Raw genomic sequence first — 18,493 nt, forward strand, 5'->3', positions numbered from 1 at the left:
GTGCAAAAAATATGTGGCAATGCCACCCCTAACTGCAAACCCCAGTGCAACATACTTTTAAAATAGTGTCTTGAACTTCAGTCAAGTCATTCTCTAATCTGCATAGGGTAAGTGATAAACGAGGGTCTATCAAAAACACTCTAATAAATAGCATCAGGCAGATCTTTGTTGTGATTAAGTGAAAAGTCTGGAACCTAACAGTTGGGCCCAAATCCTGGCTCTGATACTTCAGTTGAATTGCCCTTGGATAAGTCACCTTAATAGTTCTGTACCTCAGTTTCCCCATCAGCAAAATGAAGGAAAAACAGAACCTTCCATGCAGTGTCACTGGAAGGGTTACACAAGTCCTTGTGAAGCATTCACAATGTTCTTGGCACAAGGAAAACGTTCACCAGATTTACTAGATATTATTATTATTCTGTGTCCAATATCTACTAGTAAGACAAGTTTTATAATAACTAAACCAGAGATCATTTATGTTCAGAACATGGGGATTTCCACAATAATACCCTCAAAAAACTACAGAGTCAATAAAGAGGAAGTTCTCTTTTCCACAAAGCAATCTGGGCTCCTGCATGAGAGCAAGAACAAATCCTCAAATCTCCTCCATGTCAACCTCATCTCACTGGAACCCTTCCCAAGGGGTGACTGGCCAGGCTGGGTCAGGCCTCAGGAGGGATGGGGACCTCTTAGGGCTAGTTCTGGACTTCCTACCTGCCCAGGCTGGGGGAGGACCACCCTTTCACCCGCTGCTCCTCAGCCCAAGAGCATCAAGTGCCCGCAGCTATTCCCAGCAGTTCCCAGCTAAGTGGGGAATCAGGGAAACTCCCAAACAGACAAGCTCCATGGCAAAGAAGATTCTTTCTTCTCCGGAAGACCCACTGTTACATCCTTTTAGGTTTTCCTTCTCTCAGCAGCAAAAACATTGAGAATTATACTTTACCATTAACTCCCTCCTCAGATCTTCATTCTCAAACTGATTTAGGTGACTCAAAACATCCTCAATCAAGTGACTCCTTCTGACTATTAGATTGAAAGTGGGCAGCAAAGCTAATTCGGACCCTCCTTGTTCCACAATTCCAGCCAACCGCATACAAGCTTTAAATTTTTTCTCCTAGAAAAACAGAAATGTTTCACTCAAAAAAAAAAAAAAAAGGGGGGGGTGCCTGGGTGGCTCGGTCAGTTAAGCGTCTGCCTTCGGCTCAGGTCATGGTCCCAGGGTCCTGGGATCGAGCCCCGCATCCAGGCTCTCTGCTCCGCGGGAAGTCTGCTTCTCCCTCTCCCACTCCCCCTGCTTGTGTTCCCTCTCTTGCTGTTGTCTCTCTCTGTCAAATGAATAAATGTTAAAAAAAAAAAAAAAAAAGAAATGTTTCACTCATTTCACCATTTACTCTAAGTGGGAATTTATAAAGTGGAATAGGTTGGTTCAATTTATTATGAGTGCTTGTCACGAACATTTATGAACAGAGCCTTATACACATAAGCCACTGGAGAGAAGCTATACATTCAGCATTCACCCTCAGTGAGCCGAAGAAACACCTAAGGAATGAAAAGCCAACCAGTGTAAGCAGGAAAGTGACCAATTGTGGGCTCCACTGGTCCACTTTATCCTGCAAACACAATTATTAATACTTCAGTTACCAAAGCTAACTACCATCATTAGGCTAAGAGAATGATTAGCAAACACTGAAGCAGTGTGTTGAACATAAGCTCCTCATTTGGAAAAGAAGTTCAGAAAGAAAGCATGCTGCAGGAAACTTCAGGTATGAGAGACCTCTCAAGATATCCTATTCTAGGAGGACTCTGAGAAACAAACTGAGGGTTTTAGAGGGGTGAGCCCAGTGATGGGTATTAAGGAGGGCACGTATTGCATGGAGCACTGGGTGTTATACGCAAACAATGAATCATGGAACACTACATCAAAAATTAATGATGTACTGTATGGTGACTAACATAATAAAATTAAATTAAAAAAAAAATAATCACACACAAAAAAGGTTTCCTATTCTAGGAGGAAAACCCAACAAGAGATTTTAGGGCACAGATAATCTAAGAAGTTACATATGAGACAGAAAGAAAGACGCACACGCACACACACACAATGATTGTCTAGATGACCAAATGGCAATTTGAGACCATTCAAGTCTAAGGCTCTCAGGACAACAATGAACAAATACCGGGTCCATAAAATTATTACTGGAGGCCTGTTTAAAATTAGGAGAGAAGAGTTACAAGAGTTGAAGGAAAATAAAGTTCTTGTACCTTTTTACCTTCCATTTTCCTTTGTTAAATATTTCATCAACGGTCATATTCATAAATCAATTTCCCATTTTGTTTTAAAATGGTTAACTGTATTATGTAAAAGTATCTACTGTTATGACATATATTTGAATATGATTCATATCTATACATATCCAGATGCATATACAAAAGTGATAATAAGAGCTAACACTCTTGGGCACTTTCGTTTCTGGAGGCATTTTCAATAGTCCAGTTTTAAGTTCAAAATCACTTTTTGGATATGCTGACAAACAGAACCAACTCACCTCATGACAGTTCACTGAAAAGAGGATCCTTTTTACAAACTTTGATCATGGCACCATTAGACTACCAGCCATCTCTGTGTGTCTGCATTTCAAGAATTCTCTGTCACCTCTATTCCCACTGCTCTGTTTTTTCATTAGACTGGGCTCCTTAAATATAGGTTTGCTAACCCCAATCAAGCCCGTCTGCTATGCCTCTTTGAGTACCACAGAGAGGCCTGTATACAGGGCCCAACCTCAAGGTAAAAGCCCCACAACTAGGTCAGATGTCCATGCTCTCTCCTCCACTACTGAGGCCCTAATGTGCCTCAAGGCCAAGCCAATCCAAATTATGACAGTCTTTCTTGCCACCTTCATTAGAGTCTAAGCTCCATGAGTGTTACAACCATTGGTTTCAATGTTATCAACCTCCAAAATATTGTATATTTAAGAAGGCATTTATCATTTGATTTGTTTACAAAGACAAAGAAATAGGCATACATACCTGTATTTTTAAAAGCGAATCTGCGTACAGTAGTTTGATTTTCGACAGAACATTAAAGATAAACGGAAAATGACTGAATATGACTGGATACGGAGTGTCTACTGAAGTGTCCTAAAAATGGAAAAGACAAGAATTCTGACAAATGAAAGAACAGAGAAATCTTACACCTTAACTCACAGCCTAAAATCCCTGATAAAGGTCTCCGTTCTAGCCAAAGCAATCCAAATTGCTGGCCAGTAGTACTTAGATATCTAAAATTCTAAGAAAATGTTTTGTATGTATCAATGAAAGGCATGTAAACCTAGTATTTAAAAAAATATATATAAATAAAAATAAACCTAGTATTTTTCAGTGCCTTATTTAATTTAGCAATCAATTATAAACTCTAGACACTTTCCCAAAGAGTTTGTTCCGCTGCACTGTGCACCTGTGAAATGTAAATTAGTTCAGATGCACTTAGTAAATAGGGGAATGATATAATGTAGACAGCTGATGAGCTCATACATGATTTCTGCCAGTCCAGGGTCGATGTGGTAGGAGCAGAATTACAATCTTGAGAGAAGGAAAAAAATCTCAGGTCAGGGCAGCAACAGCCCTTTAGCTTTAAGAAAATAAAAGGATACACCCAGAGCCACCCCTAAAGTTGCAGCCCTATTCTGTTGGCTCCTGGTGGGTCATACTGCCCTGTATACCCACCTAAGAGAGCCCCACTTGCATCTGTGTTATCTCAGTACTACCAATCCTCTCATTAGAGTGTGAACAGGTATCTACCCTTTTGTTTGGTGCGTTTTCATATTCTCATGGCACTCTCCACAAGCAGCCTGCCTGGTTGATCCAAGTGATCTGAGGTAGTAACCACTTTTCTCTTAGGGTTCTGCCTACAAAATTGCACTGCTTTTGAGGGGTCTGAGATCTCGCCTTTCCTGTAAGCCCTGTTATTTCTATTGAGCAATTCTGCAGAGTGCAAGGATATTTGGAAACCCACGCACAGAGTTTCGGCACAAATACCTACATTAATGCACTGGTGATCAACTTCCCCCTTTGAACATACCACAACTGGTGCCTGGCTGGCTTAGTCGGTGGAACATGCGACTTTTAATTTCAGGGGTTGTGAGTTTCAGCCCCACACTGGGTGTAGAGATTACTTTAAAAAAATAAAATCTTTACAAAACAAACAAATAAATAATAAACACGCCATACTTACGGAGTTAATTTTCCAAGCAGACCTTCTGTATGCATCCCCATAAAAATCAAGCCAGTGTGTAAGCTCATTTACTTTGAAAATATTTTCAGGCAGTTGACACACAGCCTGGTTTACCTTTAATAAAATATGGCCCGTGAGAAAGTTTTCTATGTAAAGACAATTCTGCTTTATGCCTATTACTTAGATTATCAGCATAAATAGCAAAATAAGCACTCTTCCAATGACCAGAATATAAAGTTTTATACAATACCTCCACTGGCAAAGCCCCAGATTTTCAGGAACATAAAGAATACCTATGATTTAATAGCAGAAATTGATGATATGCAATAAACTCCTACTTATTTTTAATTCATAGAAAAGCTTTAAAGAATTTTAGGTCCAGAGAAAAATACAGTGCAATATGAATCCGAAGTACTCTGGGGCCCAATATTTCATGTTATATTCTTCAGAGCTTAACAATATACGATTTACAGATGTCCCCCTCTGGAAGGCATGTGTGGAACATTCCCCTCCTCAACTGTGGGGCTGTTTTCCAGCCTTCCATCCCCGATGACTGGGGTCATGACATGCACATAGACACCCTGCAACAGTGCTAACCAGCAGTCAGTGAAGACACTGATAATGACACTTGATGGTGCGGCCATGAGTGACCATCAGTATTTGACACAGACGGGCACAGACTTGGCCTAAATGACTCATTCTCAAGAGGTCCTCTAAAAGCCCCTCTTGTCTTTCATTCACCTGGAATATTCTAACCCTGGCCCAGACCCCAAATGATCCAAGCCTCCCAGTACCACCACCCACAGAATCATGAAGCTGTTTCAACCCCGTAATATGGTCCCCTGGACCCTGCTGCTCTCAGTCCTGCACATTCCCAGTTATGGAAAAAGTGGGTGTTTTATCCTTGCAGCTTCCGAATGTGGTCTCCTTTCTGAGGTTGGGGAGGGAGCCTGACAAATAATCTAATGTCACTGTTAGAGTCAAAGGTAAAGCAGGATCCCTTGAGGATTTTTGTTGCTGCTTCAGTATTTCTCAGGATTCTTTTTTTGTAAATGGAAAAAGCTCATTAGAATATACTTTCCCCGAGCTCTTCGGTCAATTTTTCAAAACCCAAACTATTTTTTTTATTAATATTTCTCTTTTGTACAAAACCTTTAAAAACAACCAAAGATGGGCACTGCTTTTCAGCAGTACAGCAGAATTATTTTTTAAAAGCAGATAGCAGATTAGGTATCTTGATTTGCTGAAAACAACTAGAAATACAGGATAAAGTGTAAACAAATATTTTTAATGCAACACCAATATCCTAAGTAGATATGAAATAATCAGGTCAAAAACAAGGTGAAAGTGGCATTTGCCTTGAGAATATTTGCCAAACCTGGTGAACTTGAACTTCAGTTTGCAATTGTTGGGGCTTTGGGGAAATAAACAAAACCTAGACTCTGTTCAAATTATGGGGCCAATAATAGAACGCCAACTCATAAATCTGGGATCCAAAAGGGCTAACCCATCAGAGTGAGGGTAAACTAGAAATGAAGAGCCCATCCCCACACCTTGACCCCAAGCCCAGGAAGCAAACTGCAGCTAGTTAAAATGGTGCCAAGTTGCAGAAAAAAATGTCACCTACAGCATTTGCAATCACGAAAGCACTTTCCTGAAAATTCACACACCACATTCAGACCACACCTAGAGATCTAAAGAGCTTCAAGCCAAGAATTTAATTTAAGGTAGTATCAAACTGAGGTGGTGTCTCCCAGAGTCTGGTAGAAGCAAATCCTCCCTGGAGAAACACAGCCCTCAAAATATTCCAAAAGATAATGTTCCAAGGCAAATACCACACACACACACACACACACACACACACACACACACACACAGTCACAAAACACGATAAAGAAGGGACTATGAGGAAGATTCAGTGGAAGCAAGAGAGGGCAAAGCTGACCTGTAAAGACTTCAGATACCAGAGGTATAATGCATATAGATTTAAATAAGCAAAAGGGAAGCTTGAAAATAAAAGATGAAGATATCCTAAATAATGACCAAGAAAAAAAATTTCAAAGAAACAATGGGAACTTTTGGAAGTGGAAAACATAATACTTGGAATAAAAACTCAAAGGGCAGTTTTATTAGCAAACAGAAATCACTAAAAATAGATTTCATGGACAGAAAGATATGGCTGAAGAAGTCATCCAGAATGGGATGCAATCACACAGAGAGATGGAAAATATGACAGAAACGTTAAGAGACATGGAAGACAGAGTGAGAAAGTCAGACATATAAATAACTGGAATTTCAGTAGGAAAGGAGAGAGTCAATATTTGTGTGGACTTAAAATATTTAATGATTTAGGAACATCCTTTACCTATAAGGGTTATTTTCAAAAACCCCACAGTAAATATCCTATTTAATAGTGATATCCAATTTTTCCTTTAAAATCACAAACAAGGGGCACCTGGCTGGCTCAGTCTGCAGAGCATGCGATTCTTGATCCTGGGGTTTTGAGTTCAAGCCCCACATTGGGTGTACAGATTACTTCATAATAAAATAAAATCTTTAAAAATAAATAAATACAATCACAAACAAAATAAGGAACCTACTATTGCCAACACTTCTATTCAACATTGTACAGGAAGGTTTAACCAGTGCAACACAGCAAAGGAAAGTAATAAAATGTGGAAAAAAAAAAAATTTTTTTTTTTCCAAAGATATGATTAGCTGCATAGGAAATACAAAATAATCTACAGGTAAATTACTAGATATAATGTGGAAATTATAATATATATGTATATATAATAAATGCAAATATATAAATGCATTCCTACAAATGAGAGATAATATAATTTTTAAAATTTACCATCTACAAAATCTAAAAAAAATTAAATATGGTGGAATAGATTTAACTAAACATAGCCTAGACTTCCACAGTAAAATAACAAAATTTTATTGCAAGACTTTAAAGACTACCTAATAAGTGGAAAAAATAGACACCACGAAGATTAACAATAGTGAAGATGTCAATTCTCCCCAAAATGAAATACAGACTCAATGCAACTCCAATCAAATTTCCAGTAAGATTTTTTTGTTTGCATTGCCTATCATTAGGGAAGGGACAGAATTTCAGTAAGTGGTGCTAGGTAATTGTTTTCATATGGAAAATAACAAAAATTAATTTAAAATAAATTTCCAACTGGATTAAACACCAAATTGTAAAAGCCAAAGCTAAAAATCAATACTCCCTTTAGACCTGGGTTAAGAGTGGCCTCTGCTGGGGCGCCTGGGTGGCTCAGTCGTTAAGCATCTGCCTTCAGCTCAGGTCATGATCCCGGGGTCCTGGGATCAAGCCCCACATCGGGCTCCCTGCTCAGCGGGAAGCCTGCTTCTCCCTCTTCCACGCCCCCTGCTTGTGTTCCCTCTCTCACTGTGTCTCTCTGTCAAATAAATAAAATCTTAAAAAAAAAAAAAAAGTGGCCTCTGATCCAGGTCTATGATTGATTTCTTGGTCCTTGCCCTGGCCTTCCGGAATCCAGCCAATCCCCTTCTCAAAAAAGTAAAAGTAAGGAGCCTGCAGGGCCAATGGGACCTGACCACATGCACAGGCCTCTTCCCCTGCATGGTCTCTGCAGAGTGGACTGTATTAGAGCTGAGCACACCCCTAGGCCCTAGAGATGGCTACGGTGTGGCTGCTGTGGAGGCAGGGATGGAATGCAGACAGATGGGCTGAGGTGTCCACATATGGGTCCATGATACCCCAAATGTGGGACAAAACCAAGGTAGGAAAAGAAGGCAGAGGACTTGGGGAGGCCTCTGTCTGAGCCTCCACCTCTCAGGCAAAACTCTGTCAAGAGTCTGAGATTTCTAAATTCAATTCTGGCCTCCCCTGTCATTAGGAAGGTTTATTTGTCAAGATGGGTGGGTAGGGTATATTTTACTTTAGAGTAAATTTATTCCACAGTTTATTATCTAGATTTCTAACCTTCTAAATATTAGACATAGGTAGATGGGCCTCTGTTTGTGCTCTTCTTCTGGCCCCAGCTATCATCCCTGTTATCAGTCAAGCTAGGGCAGCCTTCAGGCCCAAGTCTTGTTCGGAATGCAGCCTCACCCATTCATTTTCGTACTGCCTCCAGCAGCTTTCATGCTATGAGCTCAGAGTGCAGTGGTTGTGGCTCCAACAGAAACCCCGCTGCCTCCTGACTTAAGGTGATTAACTTAAAAATGTGAAGAAAAAACAAAGCTTAAAACAAGACCCAGAGAGTAAGAACTATAAAGGAGTAGATTTATTTGTATTAAAACTAAGAACGTGGGTTCATCAAAAAAACAAAACAAAAAACACCACAAAGTGAACAGACAAACAACAAACTGGGATATGATATCTGCAACACACATAACTGACAAAGAACTCATTTACAAAATAAAAAGAACTCCTATACTCAGTTAAAAAAAAAAAAAGTCAAACGATACATTTAAACTGAACAAAAGTCAGACATTTTACAGAAGAGGAAACAAGTACTGCAATTATAAATATGACAACATGTTCTCATGTATTAGAACCAGGGAAACAGGGTGTTGTGCACGAACAATGAATCATGGAACACTTCATCTAGAACTAATGATGTAATGTATGGGGATTAACATAAGAATAAAAAAAAAAATTAAAAAAAAAAAAAAAAGAACCAGGGAAACAGAATTAAAATCATAATTTGGTATCATTTAATACTGAAAACATTTTCCAAATTTTAAAGTTAGACTTGGAGTAGCAGGTATTCTCATCATCTCCTGGAGAGGACTGAAATTAGTCCAACCATTCTGGAAGGCAGTTTATCACTACCAACGAAGAACACACGCATATCCTACAGGCTATCAATGCCAGAACTAGGTATGGAAACTAAAAGCCAACTCTTAACACACACATGCCAAGAGATATGTACAAAAATATTTACAGCAGTATGTTTTCTCAAAGAAGAACACCTCCTCCCCAAAAGAACTGCAAGCAGCACATATATCCATCTCAATACCGGAATGGATGATTATGGGAAGATTCATACCATGGACTATAATACAGAAATGAAAATGAATGAAATACAGCCATAAATATTAATCTGGATGAATCTATAAAACAAAGTATTACACAACAAGCATGTATTCCATTCATATAGATTTCAAAAACAGCAAAATTAAGCAACACGGTCTCTAGAAATACATATAATCCTAAAACAGCAAAGGGAATGGTTAGCCCCAAATCTAGGATCATGGCTATCTGCAGGTGAGGGGGTGTGAGATACACAGGCATTTCTAAAGTCCTGACAACGGTGTCCTTGTTAATAACATGGGCAGTAGTTACACTACTGTCTGTCTCATTACTTTTCTTCAAACTGCACACAGATAAGTACATACACTCCTTGGTATGCATGACTTAACTCACAGAAAACAAAAATTTAAAAACAGCAATATAAATGTGTTTCCTGAGTCTGCTTAAGATTCAGGCCTGTTGAAACCAAGGGACTTTTGACAGCAAAATAAAAATCCATGAGTGTCTGAAAGAGCCCTTACCCTATGCAGCTTTTTCAGTATTTCTAGGAGAGCCTTAACGTGGTAGTTGTTCTCAGAGCTTTCGGTCCAGTAGTGCAGCTGAGCAGTGATGGCTCTTTTAAACATCTGGACCAGCCTGATGAACGCGGGTTCCTGCAGAGACGCCCAGTACTCCTCTGAGGGATACAAAGGTAAGTCACTGTTGGCATGTCATTTCTCGTATGTATCAGAGTTACAAAAAACACATGTGATAATAAACTTTTTAGTAAATACAACTGTAATAAAAGTTTACGAATTTTACGTCCTTGAGAAAAATCCCTTGACAGTAACAAAACCACAAACTTAATCTAATTAATTTGGGGGGAAAATCCCAACAAGATGAGTCACTTTTTTTTTTTTTTTTTTTTTCCCGGATAAAATAGCATGTTGTTTTAAAAACGGATTTAAGAATTAATCACAATTGCACAACTTTCTTTTCTCACTCCCAGCATGAGTTTTTAACTCTTAAAAAAACACCGCTCAGGCACCTGGGTGGCTCAGATGGTTAAGCGTCTGCCTTCGGCTCAGGTCATGATCCCGGGGTCCTGGGATCGAGTCCCGCATCGGGCTCCCTGCTAGGCGGGGAGCCTGCTTCTCTCCCTCTGCCTCTGCCTCTCTCTCTCTCTCTTTCATGAATAATAAAAAAAAAAATTAAAAAAAAAACACCGCTCAGGGCGCCTGGCTGACTCAGTCGGTAGAGCATGCAACTCAACCTCACAGTTTTGAGTTCAAGCCCCACATTAGGCATGGAGCCTACTTTAAAGAAAACAACTCTGGGGCTGTCTGGCTGGGTATATAGAGCACGTAACTCTTAATCTCAGGGTCATGAGTTCAAGCCCCATGTCGGTCCTAGTGTTTACTGAAAAGAAGAAGAAGAAAAAAAAACACAAGCACCTCTCAGCATTGTAAAAAACCAAAAAATGCTTTAAACTAGCTTTTCATCACTTACTTAGATTTAATAAAACATAAGAAAAAATGGACTTCCTGGGGCGCCTGGGTGGCTCAGTCGTTAAACGTCTGCCTTCGGCTCAGGTCATGATTCCAGGGTCCTGGGATCGAGCCCCATATCGGGCTCCCTGCTCAGCGGGAAGCCTGCTTCTCCCTCTCCCACTCCCCCTGCTTGTGTTCCTGCTCTCGCTATCTCTCTCTCTGTCAAATAAATAAATAAAATCTTTAAAAAAAAAAAAAATGGACTTCCTTGGGCTGAATATGCTGCTTGTGTCAAAAACCTCATTAAAATCTACTCAAGCCCCTAGACCTGACTTCCAGTGTACTCGAAATACAGGGAAAGGTACTTCAAGTGTACTCGAAATACAGGGAAAAGTGGAAATAATCAGACAGATTTAGATGTAGGGTGTTCTACAGGACAACTGACCTAGACTCTTAACAAAAAAAAAAAAAAAGGCTGTAAAATGGGACAAGTGCAGAAATTTGAATATGGCCTGGATATTATGGAAATATGGACTAATTTTATTAGGTGTGATAATGATGTGGCAATGTAGGATCTCATATTCTTAAGAGATGTATGCTGAAATACTATGGGTGAAATGTCATGATGTTTCCAACTTACTTTCAAGTACTTCAGCAAAAATAAAAGATAATCTGCTCATAAAGAGAGAAGCACACATGGCAAGAGGTTAACAGTCGTTGGCTCTAAGGTAGAGGGTATATGGATCTTCATGTACTGTTCCTTCAACTTCTATGTATGACATTTTTCATAATGAAAAGTTGAGAACAAAAGACCTCATGACCAAACCACACACGTACCATTACAAGAACTCTAAAAAGGTAGTAAAACAATCTATTTTGGATGACTATAGTAATTACTACAGCACCTTTACAATATGCTAAGAATATGAACTAAAAAAAAAACAGGAACATATTTACAATTACTTAAGTTTTCCTCTAACTTTACCAGGGGTGCGTTTCCACTGAGAGGGTGGTTAGAGTATTTTCAAATGTAAATCATCAGTCTTACCCAGAACCCCTAAAGATCGGTCACTCATGGCACAAATAGCCTCTGCAAACGGAACCACCAGGCTCTCCCAGTTGTTATAATCATGCATCATGGGACATTCAGGGAGAAGGAAGAAAATCTCTAAAGCTTCTTGGTGTGGAGAATGAAATGGAAGGTTTTTGAGCAGATTATCCCTGAGACATGTGGTTATCTGTGGTCAAAAAGGATCAGGGAAAAAAAGACACTCAAAAAACAGCAAGAACTGGATGCAATTTGTAAAAAAATAAAATCTAGAACCTGGAGTTTCATTCCACCAAGAAACTGGAATAATCATTCAGTCCTAAAACCCATGTTTACATCCAATCTCACATAGCATCCCAACTACCTGAGGTGCAGATACGTGACAAGCGTTATCCCATTTAATTGCTGTGAAGCATGAAGGAGGTGGAGAAGAAATCATCTAAGAGTTATACTGGATGAACAAGGAATTCAGAACTAACAGGCAGCCCTCCCAATAATAAATACTACATTCTACCCCCTCATTCCACTATCACACCTCATTATCTTTAAAGAAAAAGAACGTGTAAGAACCCCAAAAAGTAACATGTAATTAATAACCCCACAAAAACAAAAAGCAGTAACTCCAGCAACATAAACCAACAGAGCTTCCTCACAGGACCACCTGCCTCATCACAAACTCTCTCCACTACAAACTCAAGCTTTTAAATCCTTCCAATCTCCGTTTACCATTTCCCCAATTCAGAATGCAAGTGTTCAAGAAAAATTCAAATGCAATTCTGAATGTTTATGTTAGATGTGCTCAGATAACAGAAATAATTTGTTTCAAAACCCAGTGAGAAGCTGTAGAATACTCATTTGTCAGATATTAAGCTAAGTGATTTACATATGTTAATTAGGTCATTTAATCCTTGTAGTTCTTTAAGAACATATATGGTATTATTAACCCCATTTTATAGAAGGGAAATCTATATCTGCTCAAGGGCACAGAACTAAGTGGGAACCTCTTCTGGATCTTTCTGACTCCAAAGCCCAAACTTAACTATTAAATTATGATATGAGCTAAATGAGATCTCTAAATGTACAAATTCTTATAATTATCTACTTTTATATCAAAACACTATGCCAGGCTCCTACTACATGGTTCAGTCTTTGGAGTGCACATACCCAACTACTCTATTTTAACACCTCTCGGTATCACACACCCCTCCTACCTCGGTGCTCATCAGCTGCCACATCACCAAACCTCCCAACCTCCCCCCAACCCTGCAGAACTCTGTGATCCTCTCACTTCAGCCATCTTGTTCCACACACTTGTGCATCAGTGTACTTCCCTGACTGCCAGGAATGACCTTTCTGAGGTAGGCACATGGTAAACTCGTACTTCCTCTGGGGACCTTGTTTTGAGTACTCTAAGTAGAGATGACATCCACTGCCCTAGTGATGACTGAATTCATTCATCCAGAAATATTTATTATTCACTAACTAGGTTCTAAGTGAGGCATTAGGGAAGACAGTGGAACGTAAAACACACCCAGTCTTCCCACTAATACCTGCATGTTTGTGTCTGTGTCCCTAACTGTTTTATAAGACAGGGAGCATGTCTCTTTCATTTTCACCAGGAGTCCGCACCACAGTGCCCTACACAGAGCAAGCATTCAAGTGTCTGCTGAGTAAAGAAATGAACTGCAAAAGTCTGTGAATCTGTGTCACAGAAACCTCAAAATAGAAACATTACAGGTCTTCTGAGCCAACTCTCTGGTCTGAAATAACGTAAGACTGCTCTACGATTACATCGACTGCATATCACACAATATTGTTCTGGCACAACCAAGGTATAATTAGCTCTAGTGAGGAATTGGCCCAAATTCTTCCCTACACAGATGCAGAAGTGGTGATCTTCCTACTAAATGCTGCAGAGTCCTGATAAAGGTACGTAATTGGGGATCCATTTTACCTCAGACCTCTAATAGGGCCATGGTTCTGCCAAGGTTAACAGAATTAAACTTTTCATCTTCCCTCAAGAGAAAGGAGTGTGTGTAAAGAGACCCTGAAGCTCGGATAGAGAATGCTGGTTTTGGAGGATACAGCAGAACAGGTGAAGCAGGAGAGGAAGGAAGGAGAGATGACAGGGAGACTGAGAGAGAAAGAGAAGGAGAGGTACAGAAACAGGGGCCAAGAGCAAATGAGCAGGAGAAGGGGGAGAGGGAGGGAGAAGGGAATGGAGAGAGGGGGAAGGGGGGACAGGGAGGAAGAAGGGGGGAGGGGAGAGGAGAAGAGAGCAGAGCGGACGGGAGGGGAGAAAAGAAGGGAGAGGGGCCCAGAGAGAGAGAAAGGTGAAAGAGAGAGAGAAAAGGAATGAGAGTGAGACCAGGAAAGAAACAGATTGAGAGAACATAAAAAATACTACCCCTAGATCAACCAGTATAAGAGAACAGAGAAATAAATTAATAAAGGCTACATCAAGAAAGGCTAACCTAATAAAGGAAACATGTTCAGAGCATTTGGCGAAGTGGGAAACTAAAGACAATAATAACAGTACTGAAACAAAGAAGCAACAATCCCCCAAAGAACATTCTAGGACCTATAGAAAGGAAGTGCAATAGAACAAAACAGAGAAAAAGAATCCAGGTAGTCCCAGGTAAGGGGGATGTTCATACCAAAAAGTGTTCTCATTTCTATACTTACGTTTAAAATAATTGTAAATAACATGTTGTTCGTATTCTAGTGTACCAATCTCAAGAAATCCTTCAATCATCTTCCTTATAGCCATGAGCTGACAAAATTCCCTCTAGAGAGTGTATGCATCTATTTATAGGTGCGTGTGTGTGTGTGTGTGTGTGTATACAGATGAACCATTTAGACTATTTGTCATCTATGTGATTACCAGAGCAACCATTTCACCACAAGGGGGCCAACTTCCAAATGCTACCTGAATTTCACCGAATCTGGATGTGCTACAGTCTCAGAGACTCTCCTCAAACAAAGTATTTCTTCTCAAATTCTGAATTCTTACAAAAAAATGTTTTATGTATTTTCTTTTTCTAAATAAGAATTTAAAGAATACCACCGTGTTAGCAATCCAGTCCTTCTGGGTTAACTCTTTAAAAGCGTTTCTTGCTTTATTTAAGTCCAAGTGAATAAGCATTGTTTCTGCAGCTTTTCTATAGAAGGAAGATAAATTTAAAAGTAGATGGATAAGTAAATGGAACAAGACACTTCAAAATTAAGTATTTTATCAGATTATTTATCCAGATGAAGCGTTTCTTCTAAACCTTATTTCATTTCAATAAAATTCCTTTTTCCCTCAACTTTACAGTAAAGATAACTTGGCTAAATATAAATTCAGTTGAAATGCAGTTGACCACTTATGATTATTTCTAAAAGGCTAAAAAATATCAAGACCACATTAACAATATATATACTATCCAAGTTTAACTCAGATATTATGTTATCTTAAATATTTATTTTACAAAAACAGCCACACACACACACAAAAAAAGGTTTTTCCCCATTTCTGAAAAAAATGACCATTTCTCCCAGTTACGTGAACTGAAAGTCAGGATCAAAAAAGGGGACTTCAGGGACGCCTGGGTGGCATAGTCAGTTAAGCATCTGACTCGGTTTTGGCTCAGGTCATACATACGTGATTGAGCCCCACCGCAGGCTCCACACTCAGCATAGAGCCTGCTTAAGATTCTCTCTCCCGCTCCCTTTGCCCCTCCCACTCATGCTGGCTCTCCCTCTCTAATAAATAAATAAATAAACCTTTCAAAAAAGATGAGGGGGCTTCAGAGCAGTAAATTCTTAGTGTCGCAACAGAAAATTACTAATGAGGGGCGCCTGGGTGGCTCAGTCAGTTAAGCGTCCGCCTTCGGCTCACGTCATGATCCCAGGATTGAGGTCCCTGCTCAACGGGGAGCCTGCTTCTCCCTCTCTCTCTGGCTCATGCCTTCTCTCTCTCTCAAATAAAATCTTTAAAAAAAAATTACTAATGAAGTGTTTAAGTATCTTGTGAATTATTTACTCTTAACATATTTATGTTCAATGTCTTAGAAATAGACACATTATAAAATAATACAAATATTTAGTGCCTCAAAAGAGAAAACATTTTTAAGATAAATATATAAATATTTAGGAAGAGGTGCAAAGTCGTCCTTTCATATTTAAAAATTCAAAGAAACCTTAACACCTTGTAACAGTGAATTGTAAATTAATTAAGGTATGTCCTTCCCATGGAATACCATGCAGCCATTACAATGACATTAAAGAAAACTACTGAATAATATGAACTGAATAAAACAGGAAATGGACAAGTACATTAAGTATAAAGTAATATATAAAATAACATAATCACATTTTTAGAAAAAAAATACATCACAAAAAAAGATATATACACAAAAGCTATTCCTCTTAGGTGGTGGATTATGGGTGATTTTCATTTTTTTTTTTTTTCGGTCACAGGTCTTTATTTTTGACATTTTCTACAGTGCGCATGTATTTGCTTTCATTACAAAAAGTTAATTTTTAGGGGTGCCTGGGTGGCTCAGTCAGTTAGGTGTCCAACCTTTGATTTCTGAGGTCATGATCTCAGGGTTGTGAGATCGAGCCCCATGTTGGGAATCCATGCTCAGTGGGGAGTCTGCTTGAGATTCTCTCTTTCCCTCTCCCTCTTGCCTCCCACCCCACACACGTGTGCGTGCTCTCTCTCTAGAACAGAAATAAAAATTTTTTAAAAAGTTAATTTTTATTTATTTATTTATTTTTTAAAGATTTCACTTATTTATTTGAGACAGAGAGAATGAGAGACAGAGAGCATGAGAGGGAGGAGGGTCAGAGGGAGAAGCAGACTCCCTGCCGAGCAGGGAGCCCGATGCAGGACTCGATCCCGGGACTCCAGGATCATGACCTGAGCCAAAGGCAGTCGCTCAACCAACTGAGCCACCCAGGCACCCAAAAAGTTAGATTTTTAAAAAGACAAACACAGAGCGAATTATTTTACCCTCATGCCATTTTCTTTACAATCTTTCATTTTATTGAAATACAATCGATGTATAACATTATATTAGTTTCAGATGTGTATAACATAATGAATTGACGTATGTATATATATTGCAAAATAATTACCAATTAGTCTAGCTGACATCCATCACCACATAGTTAAAAATTTTTTTCCTTTTTATAAATATTTGAGAGGGAGGAAGAGAGAGAGAGAGAGAGCACGAGCACAAGAGCAAGGGGAGGGAGAAGCAGACTCCCCACTGAGCAGGGAGCCCAATGCGGGGCTCAATCCCAGCACCCTGGGACCATGACCTGAGCCAAAGGCAGACGCTTAACCACTGAGACACCCAGATGTCCCCCAATTTTTTTTATAATGAATACGTTCAAGATCTACTCTCTTAGCAACTTTCAAATATATAATCCATTAACTATAGTCACCATGCTGTACACAGTATTTTTAACAGGATCTTAAACTTTATAAATATATTATAAATATTACCTTTCCCTTAAAAAACTTCCAGTCAGACAAGCAGGAGATGAAAATATCTCTCTGATTTCCCTGTATTAGGAATACGACGGTGGTTAAAACAAATTATGCTGTATGCCTCCTTATAGCATGAGATATGATAAATAAAACATCTCCTAACTATCCTTCAAACTTTTCTGTCTCTGATTTGTTTGCATTCTGCCTTGGGCATCTAAAAGTCTATTCCATTTTCCCAATCTCAAAATTTCAGTGGCAGATGTGAGTAATAAAAAGGTGTGTACTCAGAGAAGCCACAGGGAAAGAGGAAAAGGACGGACCTAGGGTTTGTCCTTGAATAAATAAGACATTCCCATCCCACCCAGCTCTCCAAGCCCGATTTATTTTTGTTCCACTTAAGTGGGACAGAAAAAAATTACCAGAAATTAAATAGGAGGATGGGAGTGAGGAGAGTAGGCTCAGTTCCAACTTGGAAGTAATAGCACGAGTAGTTTTTTTTAAATTATTGAAGTACAGTTGATGGAGAATGTCATCTAGGTTTCAGGAGTACGACACAGTGTTTCGACAGTTCCACACATTAGGCAGCACCCAGCAAGGTGAGTGCAGTCACCAGCACAGTTCCTGATCGACCATGCAGATTGTGATGCAGCTATTTTATACAACTACTTTTCACAATTAGGAAACCATATGTAAAAGTAGCTCTAAAAGGAAATGTTTGTAAAAGTTAAGTATAATCTTTAAAGATGGTAGGAGTTGTATCATTTTAAGCCAAGACTGCCCACACTGTTCAGCTGTGAAGAGGAGGTCCACAGACAAGTGGTTCTAAGGTCAAAGAGTGTTGGGAAATGATATAGGTTGTATCTCCTACTCAAAACAGTCACAATATATGCAAACATATCAGAGATCCAGAGAGGTCCTCCAGTAAAGAAAGCTGACCTCAAGGAGCTTATATGTTAGCTGTGATGTTTAATTTTAATGCGTCAACTTGGCTAGGCTATGGTACCCAAATATCTGGTCAAACACCAATCCAGATGTTGCCGTGAAGATATTTTTTAGAGGAGATTCACATTCAAATCAACAGACTCTGAGTAAAGCAGATCACCCTCCATAATGTGGGTGTGCCTCATCCAATCGTGGAGGGCCGAAGAGAAAAAGGTTCCCAGGCATGGAGAATTCTGCCTCCAGACTGCCTTCTCACTCAAGCTGCAGTACTAACTCTCCCCTGGGTCTC

At 39.4% G+C, this 18,493-nt stretch overlaps 1 protein-coding gene across 2 annotated transcripts in view; it reads right to left on the bottom strand.

Annotated features, from left to right (window-relative positions):
- Positions 1 to 18,493, bottom strand: part of HERC5 (HECT and RLD domain containing E3 ubiquitin protein ligase 5) — a 42,876-nt gene that overhangs the window by 9,775 nt on the left and 14,608 nt on the right. For both annotated transcript variants that reach the window (XM_081812158.1, XM_081812159.1), the window contains exons 10-16: positions 17,278 to 17,337; positions 14,848 to 14,941; positions 11,781 to 11,970; positions 9,785 to 9,939; positions 4,232 to 4,345; positions 3,028 to 3,138; positions 944 to 1,114 (exon numbers count right to left, since the gene is read on the bottom strand). In XM_081812158.1, coding sequence (XP_081668284.1) covers positions 944 to 1,114; positions 3,028 to 3,138; positions 4,232 to 4,345; positions 9,785 to 9,939; positions 11,781 to 11,970; positions 14,848 to 14,941; positions 17,278 to 17,337 — 895 coding nt within the window. The remainder of the gene's footprint in view (positions 1 to 943; positions 1,115 to 3,027; positions 3,139 to 4,231; positions 4,346 to 9,784; positions 9,940 to 11,780; positions 11,971 to 14,847; positions 14,942 to 17,277; positions 17,338 to 18,493) is intronic.

Source organism: Leptonychotes weddellii, chromosome 2 (assembly GCF_054177405.1).
Source record: "Leptonychotes weddellii isolate Sample4059 chromosome 2, ASM5417740v2, whole genome shotgun sequence".
NCBI lineage: Eukaryota > Metazoa > Chordata > Mammalia > Carnivora > Phocidae > Leptonychotes > Leptonychotes weddellii.